The 12424-nt window shown below is 39.4% G+C and overlaps 1 protein-coding gene across 14 annotated transcripts in view; it reads left to right on the plus strand.

Annotated features, from left to right (window-relative positions):
* The window catches only part of DOCK3 (dedicator of cytokinesis 3), a 183938-nt gene that overhangs the window by 46849 nt on the left and 124665 nt on the right, over positions 1 to 12424 (plus strand). For all 14 annotated transcript variants that reach the window (XM_058422182.1, XM_058422187.1, XM_058422184.1 and 11 more), the window contains exon 6: positions 12163 to 12311. In XM_058422182.1, the coding sequence (XP_058278165.1) occupies positions 12163 to 12311 (149 nt within the window). The remainder of the gene's footprint in view (positions 1 to 12162; positions 12312 to 12424) is intronic.

Here is a 12424-nt window from a genome sequence, read left to right on the forward strand (position 1 = left end):
GGTTTCTATGGCATGTGCCCTGCAGGAAGTCAGACTAGATAATCACAATAATCCTTTATAGTCTTGGAATGGATGAATCTTTAAATCTGTTTAGTCAGGACCAGCTGTGTTGAAAAACAGCATTACTAAACTACAACAACAACAAGAAAATGCTATGAGGCAGGGGATGTGCTGCACTGATGTGTTTTATATTCTTTCAGGCAAGAACATTGTATGCAAAAGACTAACTTTTTTTAGGAGTTTTTGTCTAGTGATGCTTTTCAGAGATGAAGTGCTAATTCTTGTACCCTTTAAATGCATTCTTTGTGGTTTTTGATGACTTATCTCCTTGATGAGGACATGCTTTTTGGCTATTTATATGAAACTGTGGAAAAGATTGACATTCAATACCTTTTTTGAGGGGCTTTCCTACGTTTCAAACACTGCAGGGAACAGCAGATATTTTGGATATCTTGGAGTGGGAGATCACCAGGAATGGTTCAGTTGCCTGGTGAAGGTGTCAGGGCGAGTCAGGAGCAGTTCTTTGCCTTTCAGGCAGGTTTAGCCTGGGAATCATTCTGTCCTGGAGGGCCCTGCTGTGCCAGACGTGCTGGGCAGCAGATACTGCTGCTGACACTGCTTGGCTGTCATTAATTATCTGGAGCTTTTAACCATTCTCCCTGTGCTGTGATATTTTTCTACCTTTCCATTTGGCTTTTGTCTGTGGAGCATCCTGAACCCCAGTGAAAACACCCAACTTCCACCTCAGAAGGTGACCTTGTTTAAAACAGATGGGAAAAAAGCTCAGAAGTTACCTGCACTTCCACACTAACAGGAATGCTTTGATACTGTTTTTTACAGTAATGAGATGCCCAGAGTCAAAAAACGTGTTTTTATTCTGGTGTTATTGAGGTCTTTGAAATTTTCAGTTTTAACAGCTGCCAGCCACAGGTCCCTTTACAAATATTTGCACTGCTTTTGTCACATATGTGGAAAAAACATTTTTAAATTGAAGAGGTTGGAATGAATTCTTTATCCTGGGAGTTTTACCTATTTTCTCTTAGCTTTTTATTTGTAATTCTGTTTCTCATCTTTGAACTTTTTTTTTTTTTTTTTTTTTACCAAAAACTTAAATATTTTACAGAATGTGTGAAAGCAAATATTTGAAAACAGGCTTTATTTATAATTTACATTCTATTTGCTGCATTCTGCTTTTCTTTTTTGTGCTTTTTGTTTAACTACTAAATTGTAATTTGTTTTCAGTCCTGCTGTATTATGGGATAGCTATCAGCTCAGTGCCAGAGTTTAAAGCTCCTCAGCTTCACATGTTCTTTCATGGGGTGAAGTAGCTTAGCTTGCATTTGAATCAGTTATTATTTTCCCAGTATTTTTCCTGAGGCTATGTGTGGAGCTGCAGAAGAAATGACTTGTTTATAGAAATCTTACTTTGATGGATCTGGCTCTTCCTAACAGCAGCTCTGGCTGTTCTTAAACCCGAACTCTCTTCTCACGGAGCATCTGAGTAGATCATGGAGTGCAATTCCATTTGTTACTTGTTCTCTGGAGGCATCATCCCTAAAACATCGGGATCTCTGCACCTGAGCACAGCCACCACATCCTGCAAGGTCCAGAAATGTCTGTCCTGGGTTCCCAAATATCCCAGTTCCTGCTCTCACGAGATCGAGGCTCCAGGCAGTGATGCTGGTCATTGCCACAACTGAGATTCTTTGGATCTTCCTCTTTAGAAACCTTTTGTTCATCATGTATAAACACTAAAATCCAGGCTTGAGCAAGGGAGAGGACATTTATGTAGTCACTGGTAACAGCTGCTGGTTCAAGTGTGGGAATCCCTTTATTCTGCACCTCATTTCTCCTCCTGTCATGCTCCAAAATGGGAACATCAGAGACCTTTTGCAGAAACGAACTGTGGCTCCTGCATTTATTTTCTCTCTCTCTTTTTTTTTCTTTTTTTTTTTTTAATAATGATGAGAGGCCTAAAATATGTCTCAGCCATCATTGAGCATTGCTGTTAAAATTGTTGATAAATTGACAGGAATTTGCATATACTGAAATAGCTCCAAGAGCCATAAAGAATCATTACTTCAGTAATGACAAAATCCTCACGCGTAAGGGAATTTTGATTTTCATATTCTCACAATTTTATGTTTTGTATCTGGTGTTTGAACAGAAATAACTGTACTATAATGCACAACAGAAACAGAAATCTTTGAAATCCGTAGATTTTTAAGTTAGAGGACAATTTGGGTGATCAGCTTCCCTTCCAAAAAATCCCAGGCTTACAAGTAAGTTGTACATACTTTCAGTGCATCTTGGTCTTAATCTTAGAAAACAGTTGTGTCGTTTTTTCAACTCTGCCAAGTTATTATTTTATATATCTATTTTATAGAGACAAAATTAGGGCTTCCAGGAAAGATTAGAGTTGTTCTAAACATCTGTGTGGAGCAGTAGAAATGAATCAATCTCTCTTGGAATTGCTGGTAAATGTGCCACGTTTCCCATGTAGAGGATTTTCCTCTGCTGGCCAGTGGTCTCAGATTTTGCAAACCCAGACTTTTTTTCCTTAGAACTGTTCCTCTGAGGCTGAAATAATTTCTTTTAGAGAAATGAAAATTACTGGAACCTGTCTATGAGAGGAATAGTTGAAATGTCTTTACTGTTTTGAATTTCCATTGGACAGTTTAGTTGGAAAACCATGAAATCCAGTCAGCAATTTTCTTTAGGAATTCACAGAAATGTTGGAAGACAAATGGTGGCACCATGCCCAGGATCATTAATTACAAAATGTGCTAATCAAACCAGTTTGCAAATAATGGTCTGTGTTTTGTGGGAATAATGGTGTGTGTCTTGTTTGTGGTTTTCTTTCTTAGTGTTTTAAGTGTCCCTGATGCCACTTTAAAATGGCTTTTGGCAAAATCTTCTCTAACATAATGAACTCGTGTGGCATGACTGGCAAGGACCCTGACAAAGACAAAGAATTGTTAGAGACGTTCAAGATGACTTGTACTGACCCAATCCTACAGACTCTGGGACTTCTTTTGAGCTTCTTTCTCTGATAAACTGCTGTGTTTGTCAGGTCCAAAGCAGTAATACTCCTTCTAGAGCCCTCCAATGTGTGAAGGGGAATATTAATTTCGTGCCCTGTGGGACACTGTGTGAGAGGAACTGGGAAAAGGTATCAGGTTGTATCCTTGAACATCCTACTGGATGTGAAGTTCCCTGTTAAGAATGTCAGTAGCATTGGGAGAGCAGATGCTTGATTTAAATGCAATGGAAGTGCTTTAGGGTAAGTATTTTTCTGCTTGAAAATTTGGCACAGTAAGGCACTGCGAAAGGGAAACTATTTATCTGACAGAACTTGTAATAGAGTGTAATCAGTTTGAATTTTTTCAAAGATATTCATCGTGCAAGTTCTAACTTAGCATGACTATTATCAATTAGTATGAGTGTTCATTATTTATTAAGACCACTTCAATAAATACGTCATGTTTAGTCAAAGTGTAAAGAAAAGCATTTAACTCTACTTTTAAACTGATGTGAAAAGTAATATAATGCTTTGTCATGCAGAAAATAACCTTAAAATATGATTTTTGTGGAGGGTTATGTTGTATTTGCAAAAGAATGTAACCATTTAGTTGTGGGTAGGAAGCTTTCCTCTGAATACCTTAATTTCTTTTGTATTTAAATGATAGTAAAAAGTGTCACCGTGAAACACAAAGAAATCACACGCAGACAAGAGATTTCTGCAGAGGTTCTTCTGATCCAGCTTCCAGCTGAAAGGGCGGAGAGAAGAGACCCCTTTGTTTATTCTTTTACTTTTTATACATTTGTGGGTCTAGCAGAAGATTGGCTTTTTGGGGTTTCCACCCCTCAGCCTCAGTGGCCAGACCAATTGTCAGTTACAATTGTTTTCAGGTTAGAAATATGCAAACAAAAGACAGAGAATGAAAAACAAAGGATTTGTTTATATTACATCTGTGGGAAAGGTAGAAAAACTGCTCTAATATTCTACAGTAACTAAAAGATCTGACTCCATTTATGAAAATCAAAAGGCTAATAAGAAACTCAGAAAAACCAGGGTAACAAAAAAGTCTTCTGAAAGTGTGAAATATGGAGGCACCCACACTTATCCAATACTTCTTCAGTTTCTTTTAGAGCAGAATGTTTTCATTTGTTGCTTGCCTTACAGTGAATTGCACCAGTTAGTGTGGAATGCAGCATCTGGCTCAAGTTTAGGTCTTTATCAGGTGGAGGTGGCCCAGGTTCCCCTTTTCCAGCCCGTCAGGATGAGAGGGGTGTGCTGGCACTCTGTGCTTCCTGCAGGAGGCATTTGGGGTGGCTGTGAGGAGATCCCAGCAGGAGCTTGGGGGTGCTCCTCTTCCAGACACATTTTCCAATATTCCAAGCTTTGCGAGACCAGAACTTCTGAGGGGAGCAGAAATTCCTTTGCTGTTTTTGGAGACCATCAGTTCTCCCTCTCCATGATTCAGCAAATGTGTTTTGGAGAGGAAAGGTCCATAATGTTTGTGGGTTTAATGTAAATAGGGGACACAAGTCTACGAGGACAAGAGGAGGTGATGATGTGAGCAGGGAACACTTGGTACCAATTCTAGTTCTGCTTGTTAAAGCTCCTTCCCTGCTGGGACCTCGTGTTTACACACAGGGAGGGCAGTTTGGGGATGTGAGGGTCAAAGGCATCCTTAGCAGCAGTGGCCTTGAGATGGGAGAGCTCAGGATCCTGAGGGGAGGGAGCAGGATCACAACCTGAAGAGAGATCACAGTGGGAAAAACAAACTCTTTCGTGTTCTTCTTCTTTCAGAAGGCTAACTTAAGGTATCTAGTCTTGTTAGTCATACTTCTGAAGAAATATGATAAAACAGAATGTGTTGTCTTCGTGTTGTGTCCTAACACATCTGTGTCATGATGGAGGCATTCAAGGCTGGGGGGAATCATCCTTAATTAAACAGCAAAAGCCTTGCATGCATCTTTCTTTTTCCTCAGAATGGAAATTTATCCTAAACAGTACATTCTTACATTTAAGAATGTCTAGAACAAGATGTTCTTACAACATAAAAACGGGTAAGTACATTTAATATCCAAAGGATTTGGAACTGAATTCAGTAAATGTAATATGGATTGAAAAGGGGTGTTAATGTCACTTGTTTTGCAGTGTTATAGAAATGAAGAATTAAACCTCTGAGTTTATCTCCTTCAATTCCATTTCTTTAAGCTTTGTTAAAAGTTGATGATGATGTTAGGAAATGAGGTTAATGTTGTTGAGGAGCTCCATTCAATCTCAACAAAGCAATGTGGCTGCAGGCTGTGCCACAATCTCATTAGGTGGAGTTTTCTCCAGCTCTCAGCAGTGGCAGCCGGAGTAGGGATGGGCTCTACACAGAGGGCAACTTTAGGGTATTTCTTCAACCAAATTCTTCCTCTTCTCACAGTAATTATCACACAGGGCCCCTTATATTTTTTCCTGAAGAAGACCAATCTCCCTTCTTTGCATCCTATTTTTTCTGTTAACCAAAAAAGGTAAAGAGCTCTAATTTAGCCCCAGAATACCTATCTCATGGTGGCCAAGGTGCATTTCCTGGTGATGGTGATGCCTAAGAGTAGCAACAGCTTATGAGAACTGATAGCAGGAAGTGTCAGACACCAGAATTGTCTCATATTTGTTTTGTTTCTGTAGCTGTTAAATGTTGTCATCTTGCGCTTGTCCCGAGTTGCTGTATTAGACAACTCAGGCATCTGAAGCTGTAAATAAGGAGGAGATGTGAGAGTCAAGATGCACATCTTGACTGCCAGGGAGTAATAACTTGTACTCAGAGCTATTTACATGTGTGGCATAAGTGATGTTTAGAGTGGAGAAGTTGTTTGTACTGTACTGAGTTATTATAAATAAAAATAGGCTCTGAATTGCACATTAGTGTGAGCTAAGCGTTTAAGGTCTGCAAGGTGATCCAAACAAATAGGAGAAAACTTCTTGAAGAAGAGCAGTAGATTAGGGCTAACCCTTTGTAAAGACATTTTTCTTCATAATATTCTGTGGAGAGCTCTGAACTGAGCTGGGTTGGTTTGTTAAAGGGAGAGCATTGTGACAACAGGCTTAAATATTGTCCTTCATAGGAGATCTGAAGAAAGAGAGCAGCTTTTTTCAAAGCAGAAGAGTTTTGCTGACATTCTGAGGATTGTCCTCCTGTGTCCTGTTCCTTAAGTGCTACTACTGCTGCAGTGCTACCTGGGTTCCCCTCTGCAAGGGGTTTAAAGCTGTGGAAGGCTGTGTAGGTACTTGGTTTGCAACATATGAAAGGTATCACCAAGTGTTTGCATGTGTTGGCAGATAGCTTTGATTGAAGTACACCATTTTGGTTTTGGAGCAGAAGAAACCATTGCTGCTTTGGGTTTGTCGTAAAGAATTTGAATGCATTTAATTTTTTTTTTTAAATGTGCAATCCAATCCAATGGAGTTCTGAAATTATTTTGGAGGCAATCCAGTTGTTGCTTTCCTGCACAAGGTTTCTGGTAAAGCATATTAAATGCTCCTCAGGAGAGGGGGAGGTCAGCACAAGCGCTGCACAAATGGAATTTCTAATAGAGTTAGGAGAAATGGGGAGGAATAAGGAGGGGTGAGAACTTTGCATGTACATTGCTAGTGTGAGGTGCCTGTATCAAATCAGCTTCTCTGTGATTTAGGGCTTCATATCACAGGCTTCAATCTTCTGAGAATTTTGTTTTATTTTGCTGCCCCGGAAAAGCCAGGATTGTTAGTTTCTTCTTGGATTGTTGCCAAGAGTGCAAGGAAGCTTTTTGTGAAGTTATTGATGTAAATTCAATATATCTTGCAGCTTTTGAGATCTTTGGAAGAAGTATAAGGACATAGTATATCTAGAAAAAAATTACTGTAGTACTGAAGTATGATATATGGTAATGCAGGCACATTATTTAATCTAATATAAAGGAAAAGCTTGTAGCAACATCTCTGTTTGTCTTGTACAGGCTTTGTTTTGTTGTTTTTTCTCTGCTTTTGCTTTATTTCATGTTACATCATTCTTTTTACTGCTTCCCTTGTCACATGTCAATATTTTAAGCTATTTTACTGATTTTCAATGGCAAAAGTCGGAAGAAGTTATTTTTTTTTGCCACTCTGATTTACTGGCCTTTATTACACACTGCGAATTGAAATGCCCTCTGTGAATACAGTAGAGAATCAATTTAGAAAGATTTTTTATTGGAGTAAATAATTTCTGTTCGAAGCTAAAAGCTATGAATATTCATTAGACAAAATAAATACGATTCATGATAATGCATTCTTATGAATAAATTGAGAACTAATAGAATTTCAGGATAGAAGAATGAAAATACACCTAAAACTGACATGCCTTTCTCAGTCTGTTATTTGATTTGGAAGACTAATGATGTTTATTAGACTTCATGACCGTAGAGGTCTTTTCTAACCATAACATTTCTATGATCCAGTGACTCTCTGAGTGTTTAATGGTGTCCTGTCAGAGCGGGGTGGGCTCAAACCCAGCTTCTTGTGAAAACCCCAGGATGGTACTTCCTCGACCCTTAGTAAATGGAGTTTGTAGTTTTAATAAGGAGAAGTTGTAATTTATTAACTTTATTCTTGCTTGATATTATTTTCTCTTATTTGTTGTCTGTATTTTTTAACTATTTTTAGAGTCCATTTTAGTTCTGTAATCCAAGAGGAGCAGCTGTCTAGGCACATATGGAGAACTGATGAATATGTGCAAGTATTAATTGTGTTCTCAAATTGATTTTTCTGTGGGTGCCAGTCAGGACACCTGTGTACAGTCCACATCTCCCACACAAATTTTTATTCTTCAATTCCTTTCCCTATTTTTGAGACAACTTTGTATTGACCTGTAGTCTGACCTTTATTGATCAACTGGCACTTGTTGTATGCTAATTTCATAGGTGATTTTTACGGTTTGCACGGTAATAATATTACAGATTTTGTGTAAGGCTAAGCTATAAATATTGTAAAAAGCTTTAAATTCCAACAGAGTTTCAATATAAAGTAATTTGCTTAATTCAAATCATCCTGACAAAGCTGAGAAGAAAGGCAGGATTTTTGTGTTGTTTCTAGCTTTAGTATTTCCTTTCATGTCCCGATGATGCTTGCAGGCTTTAATATCTAATGTAGATACCAAAGTCCAAAACAAGGAACTTGGGAAAAGCCGCTCATTTGCTTTCATAAGGAAAATAATTTTGCGCCTTTGTCCCCCATTACAGCTTAAGGCAGTTTTATAGAAAACATCTTAAGGGACTGCTCTTAAAAGAGGTAAAATCCTGACTTTACAGCGGTGCTAAATGAAGTCGTGGTAACAAAATGACTCTAAGTAGGTCATCTGCTGTAATATAGCAGTGTGTTATATATTTTCATGTTATGTGGCATTTATTTAGAGAGGCGTGACAGAGGCAGCCCTAGCGTTTCAAAGCCACCCGAGGGAATTTCCTGGGGTATGCTGGGGTGTGTTGGGGTTTGTGACCCGGCTGGGCAGGGAGGGGCTGCCGTGGACTGACCCCTCCATTCTCCTGCTGCTGTGGAGGGGAAATGATCCTGTGAGGGCTGGAGGAGTTGGGAGAAAAGGGAAAAAATGTTGGGCTTGGGAGGGGGGTGCTTAAGAGCAAGGGTTCTTTGTGGCTTTGTATCTCACCACCCAAGTCTATTGGAATTGGCATTAAATAAATTCCCCTGAGAGAGGTCTGTTTTGCTGGGATGGTGGTTGGTGTGTACACTCCCTGTCTTTATTTCTGCCCACAAATATTGTCATTTCCTCCCCCTGCCCTGGCCTGTTGGAGAGGGGGAGCGAGAGAGGGGCTGGGTGGGGGAAGCTCCACACCAAACCCATCTTCTGGCTCTTGAATTCCAGAGTTAATATGGAGTCATTAACAGAAAGAGAAAATACTGCCAGAGTCCCACTTCTTGGATAGCTGCATATCTGAAGATTATCCAGACATTGATTAGCATGCCGTGTTAGTTGAAAGGGATCAAAGAAATACAGAAACTGTTTTTGTATCTGGGGATAGTAAAATGAGGCAACAAGACATGTGAGAGGGCTTGTGCTGCTTGTGAGGAGAGTCCCGATTCATTAAAGCCATCCAGGTTCTTTGTTTGTGATTCATTTTAATTATTACCATAAAAGTTCTGCAGAAATACTTACTTTTATATTCCAGATTTTCCAAATATGTTTCTAAATGCACACAGCAGATCATTCTGAATGGACTGATAAAGTGCTCTTTGCTTGGGAGCTTGTGATAAAACCAACTGAAAAAATGAGAGCTTGTATGAAAATTAACTCTGAGACAGAATGAATGCTTACGCATCAGACCGACTTGCCCATCTTTTATATAACTACTAACAAGATGATAAAGTTTCACATTTGTTTATGGTGCTACTCTAACTAAAATTGAAGGATTTTGCTACTTAAGATTGGGAGATTGGGAGGGGCGGGGCAGGTTCTGTAAATGTGTCCGGGGCCATCTGTTTTACAGGGTTTTTTTACACAGGGGTAGGAATCCTGATTAACTTAGCTTAGTGTTGAATTTTGAAGGTTGTTTGGGTTTTTTTTTTTTAATCTTGGAAGAGAGAAGTCATTAAAATGTGAATATCTCCCTACTTCCTTCCCTCCCAAATGAAGCTCATTAATCCCTGGGCTCGTGTAGTGTCAGGAGGGATGTTAGAAACTGATTTTTGACTGCTTCAAACTCCCTTCTGCCTGCAAGCCTGGAATAAGCACTTTCAACTCTGTTGTAGCTCTCCTTTCTCTCTCATGAGGGTTTTCCTTCACTGTTCATGGATCTTGCATCTGGGGTTCTTCATAAGAGTTTCCCTGAGATCACAGCCACAGCTCTGCTGGCTTCCACTTTCTCTTCCTCCCTTCCTTGCCCTGGACCTTGGATTTTCTGGAAGGGCACCCTGTGTTTAGCTCTCTCTCAATACTTGTGCATGCAGTTTAAAGCAGGTGAAACACTTGTGTTCCGTAGTCTCCTTTGTTTGTATTTAAAGTAAGTACTTCTGATACTCCTGTATAAAACGACTGTTTAAATATAACCGTAGAACATGCTGTAATTTAACCAGCACGGTGTTCTGGACCTGGCTGCTCTGATAACCTTGAACCATCATCACAGGAGTGAGAAAGTGGCTCTCTTACAGGTTTATTTGGGAAGTAAGGATATGATGGTTTGGGACCTGATTCTCATGAGAATTTCATTCCCAACAGTTTTATTATTAAAATATACCTAATTTGCTTTTTTGATACTATCGAACTCAATTGTTTTCATCTTGTGTTTTTAAAAGTGACAACCTTTTCTTGTTCACATAAATGGCATTTAAAAATGGACATTTCCCATACCTACTGCCACTGTCAGCTTATCTAGGATTTACTTGTGATCACATTTAGTAATAAAAACTAAACAAAATCAAGTGATTTTATACTTATCAACTACGTGTGATTATTTTCCTTGCATAAATATTTTCAGCCCCAGAAATTAATTTCTGTTAGGTCTGGCATCTGATTTTCTTTCTTTCAAGCAGGACCAGAACCACTGTTGATGCAGAGTTGAAAGATTGTGCATCTTTTCATCTCAAAATTGTTAGATAGGAACCACTGATTATGCCATCTGTGCTTAACCTGCTTCAGCAAAACAGATGTGTAATCAGGTTCAGAAAAATTTTAAAAATGCTTATCAAAATGGATTGCATTGATGTCTGTTTTCCTAAGTCATGCAAATCTAGTGGTCTTACAGGAAAACAAACTCAAGTAGGTGGAAGTTCTTTTTTCATCTCATCTCAGCTATTTTTGGTAAAGAAGTGAAAAACACTTGTTCTAATAGTGTGCTGCGACAGTAAACACTTATGTTTCTCTTTGTGGATGTTCCTCTATCAGATGTAGTCTTGGTAGGTGCAGGTGTCTTTATTCAGAGAGCTTTTATTACCCAGTCTTGTAGAAGCAGAGACGTGATCGAGGCAGTGCCAGCTGATGAAGTCTCCGTGTCAGTCCATCTCCTCTGTTTTCCCAAGCGAGATTCAAACTCTACAAGCTTTGCAAAGTAGTGGCAATGGAGCTCAGCTGCTCAAGAAACAGCATCCAGCTGCATCAGGAGATGGTGTTCTCATTCTGGGGCTCCTCCTTTGTGGTTTTATGCAGTGTTGGAGACTGACTGGAGACGAGCCCCCGTTGACACAGTCCTGACCCAGCACAGAGAGGAGTAGTCTGGACACATGTCCTTATTTTATCTTATCGTATGGGTGGCCTTGGTTGTTGGCCTCAAATATTCCTTTTTGGGGATTCACATGTAGTTATTTACTGCATGGGGGAAAAAATATTTCCACTTCCGTCTGGTTCTGGGGATTTGGTGAAGAGGACTTTTTCCATAGTTGAATAATAACAGTTCTTTTGGAAAGGATCACGGTGTTAGTTGTGTAAGTTTTTGGGGGTATTTTCTATTTGTCTTTACTGATGGTGGTGGTGTGGGAGGCTTTTATATTATCTATGGTAATTTTTCTCTGTTGAAATAGTTTTCCTGGGGGATTTTATTATTAATTGCTTTAGTCCTTATTGGAGTGCCAGGTAATGAACTTTTACAAACACACTCCCCCTCATACCTGGCTGAATTTTAGTAACTGGAATATCACAAATAATTTAAAAATGCTTTTATTTGTTGTGATGACTGATTGTTGCTGACTGCTCAGAGCCATTCAGTTAGCTGCTGAAAGAAGTAAGCTTTTTCACCTCCCTATCACTTTAAATCTAAACTTTTACATTTACTGTATGACTGGAATAAGCGATTCCTTCTGTGCCTAATGAATCCTCTTATTTGCATTAGGTTCCGTCAGAAAATGGCCCTCTTAGCAGACTAAGCCTAAACCTCAGGAACAAGAAGCTATTTAGTGTGAATTGCAGCAGTTAACATTACTTTTTGATGTAAATATTTTAAGGCTCATGAAAACTGGATTGATGTTCCTCTAGGGTAATTAAATGAAAATTGGGTAACTTATTAATCTCTCTCTTTCTCTCTCTCTCTCTCTTTCTTACATTTTGTCTTTCCAACCTTACTTTCTCCCCATCTCTTTCTTTCCCCTGCTTTTTTCCCCTCTCCCTCCTCCTCCCTCCTCCCAAAAATGTGCCTTTACAGAAACATAAGGTAGATCTTTTCTACAAGCTGCGGCACGTGATGAATGAGCTCATTGACCTCCGCAGGCAGCTGCTCTCGGGCCACCTGACCCAGGATCAGGTGCGAGAGGTCAAGAGACACCTCACAGTGAGGCTGGACTGGGGCAATGAGTAAGTACTGGCTCCTGTTTCTTCTAATTCTTCTCAAGTAACTTGTATTAACAAAAAACCCCACGCAGAATTTGCTTTCCAATAGTATTTGTGCACAGGGAGAACTTGGGATT

The sequence above is a fragment of the Hirundo rustica genome, chromosome 12 (assembly GCF_015227805.2).
Source record: "Hirundo rustica isolate bHirRus1 chromosome 12, bHirRus1.pri.v3, whole genome shotgun sequence".
In the NCBI taxonomy this organism is placed as follows: Eukaryota; Metazoa; Chordata; class Aves; order Passeriformes; family Hirundinidae; genus Hirundo; species Hirundo rustica.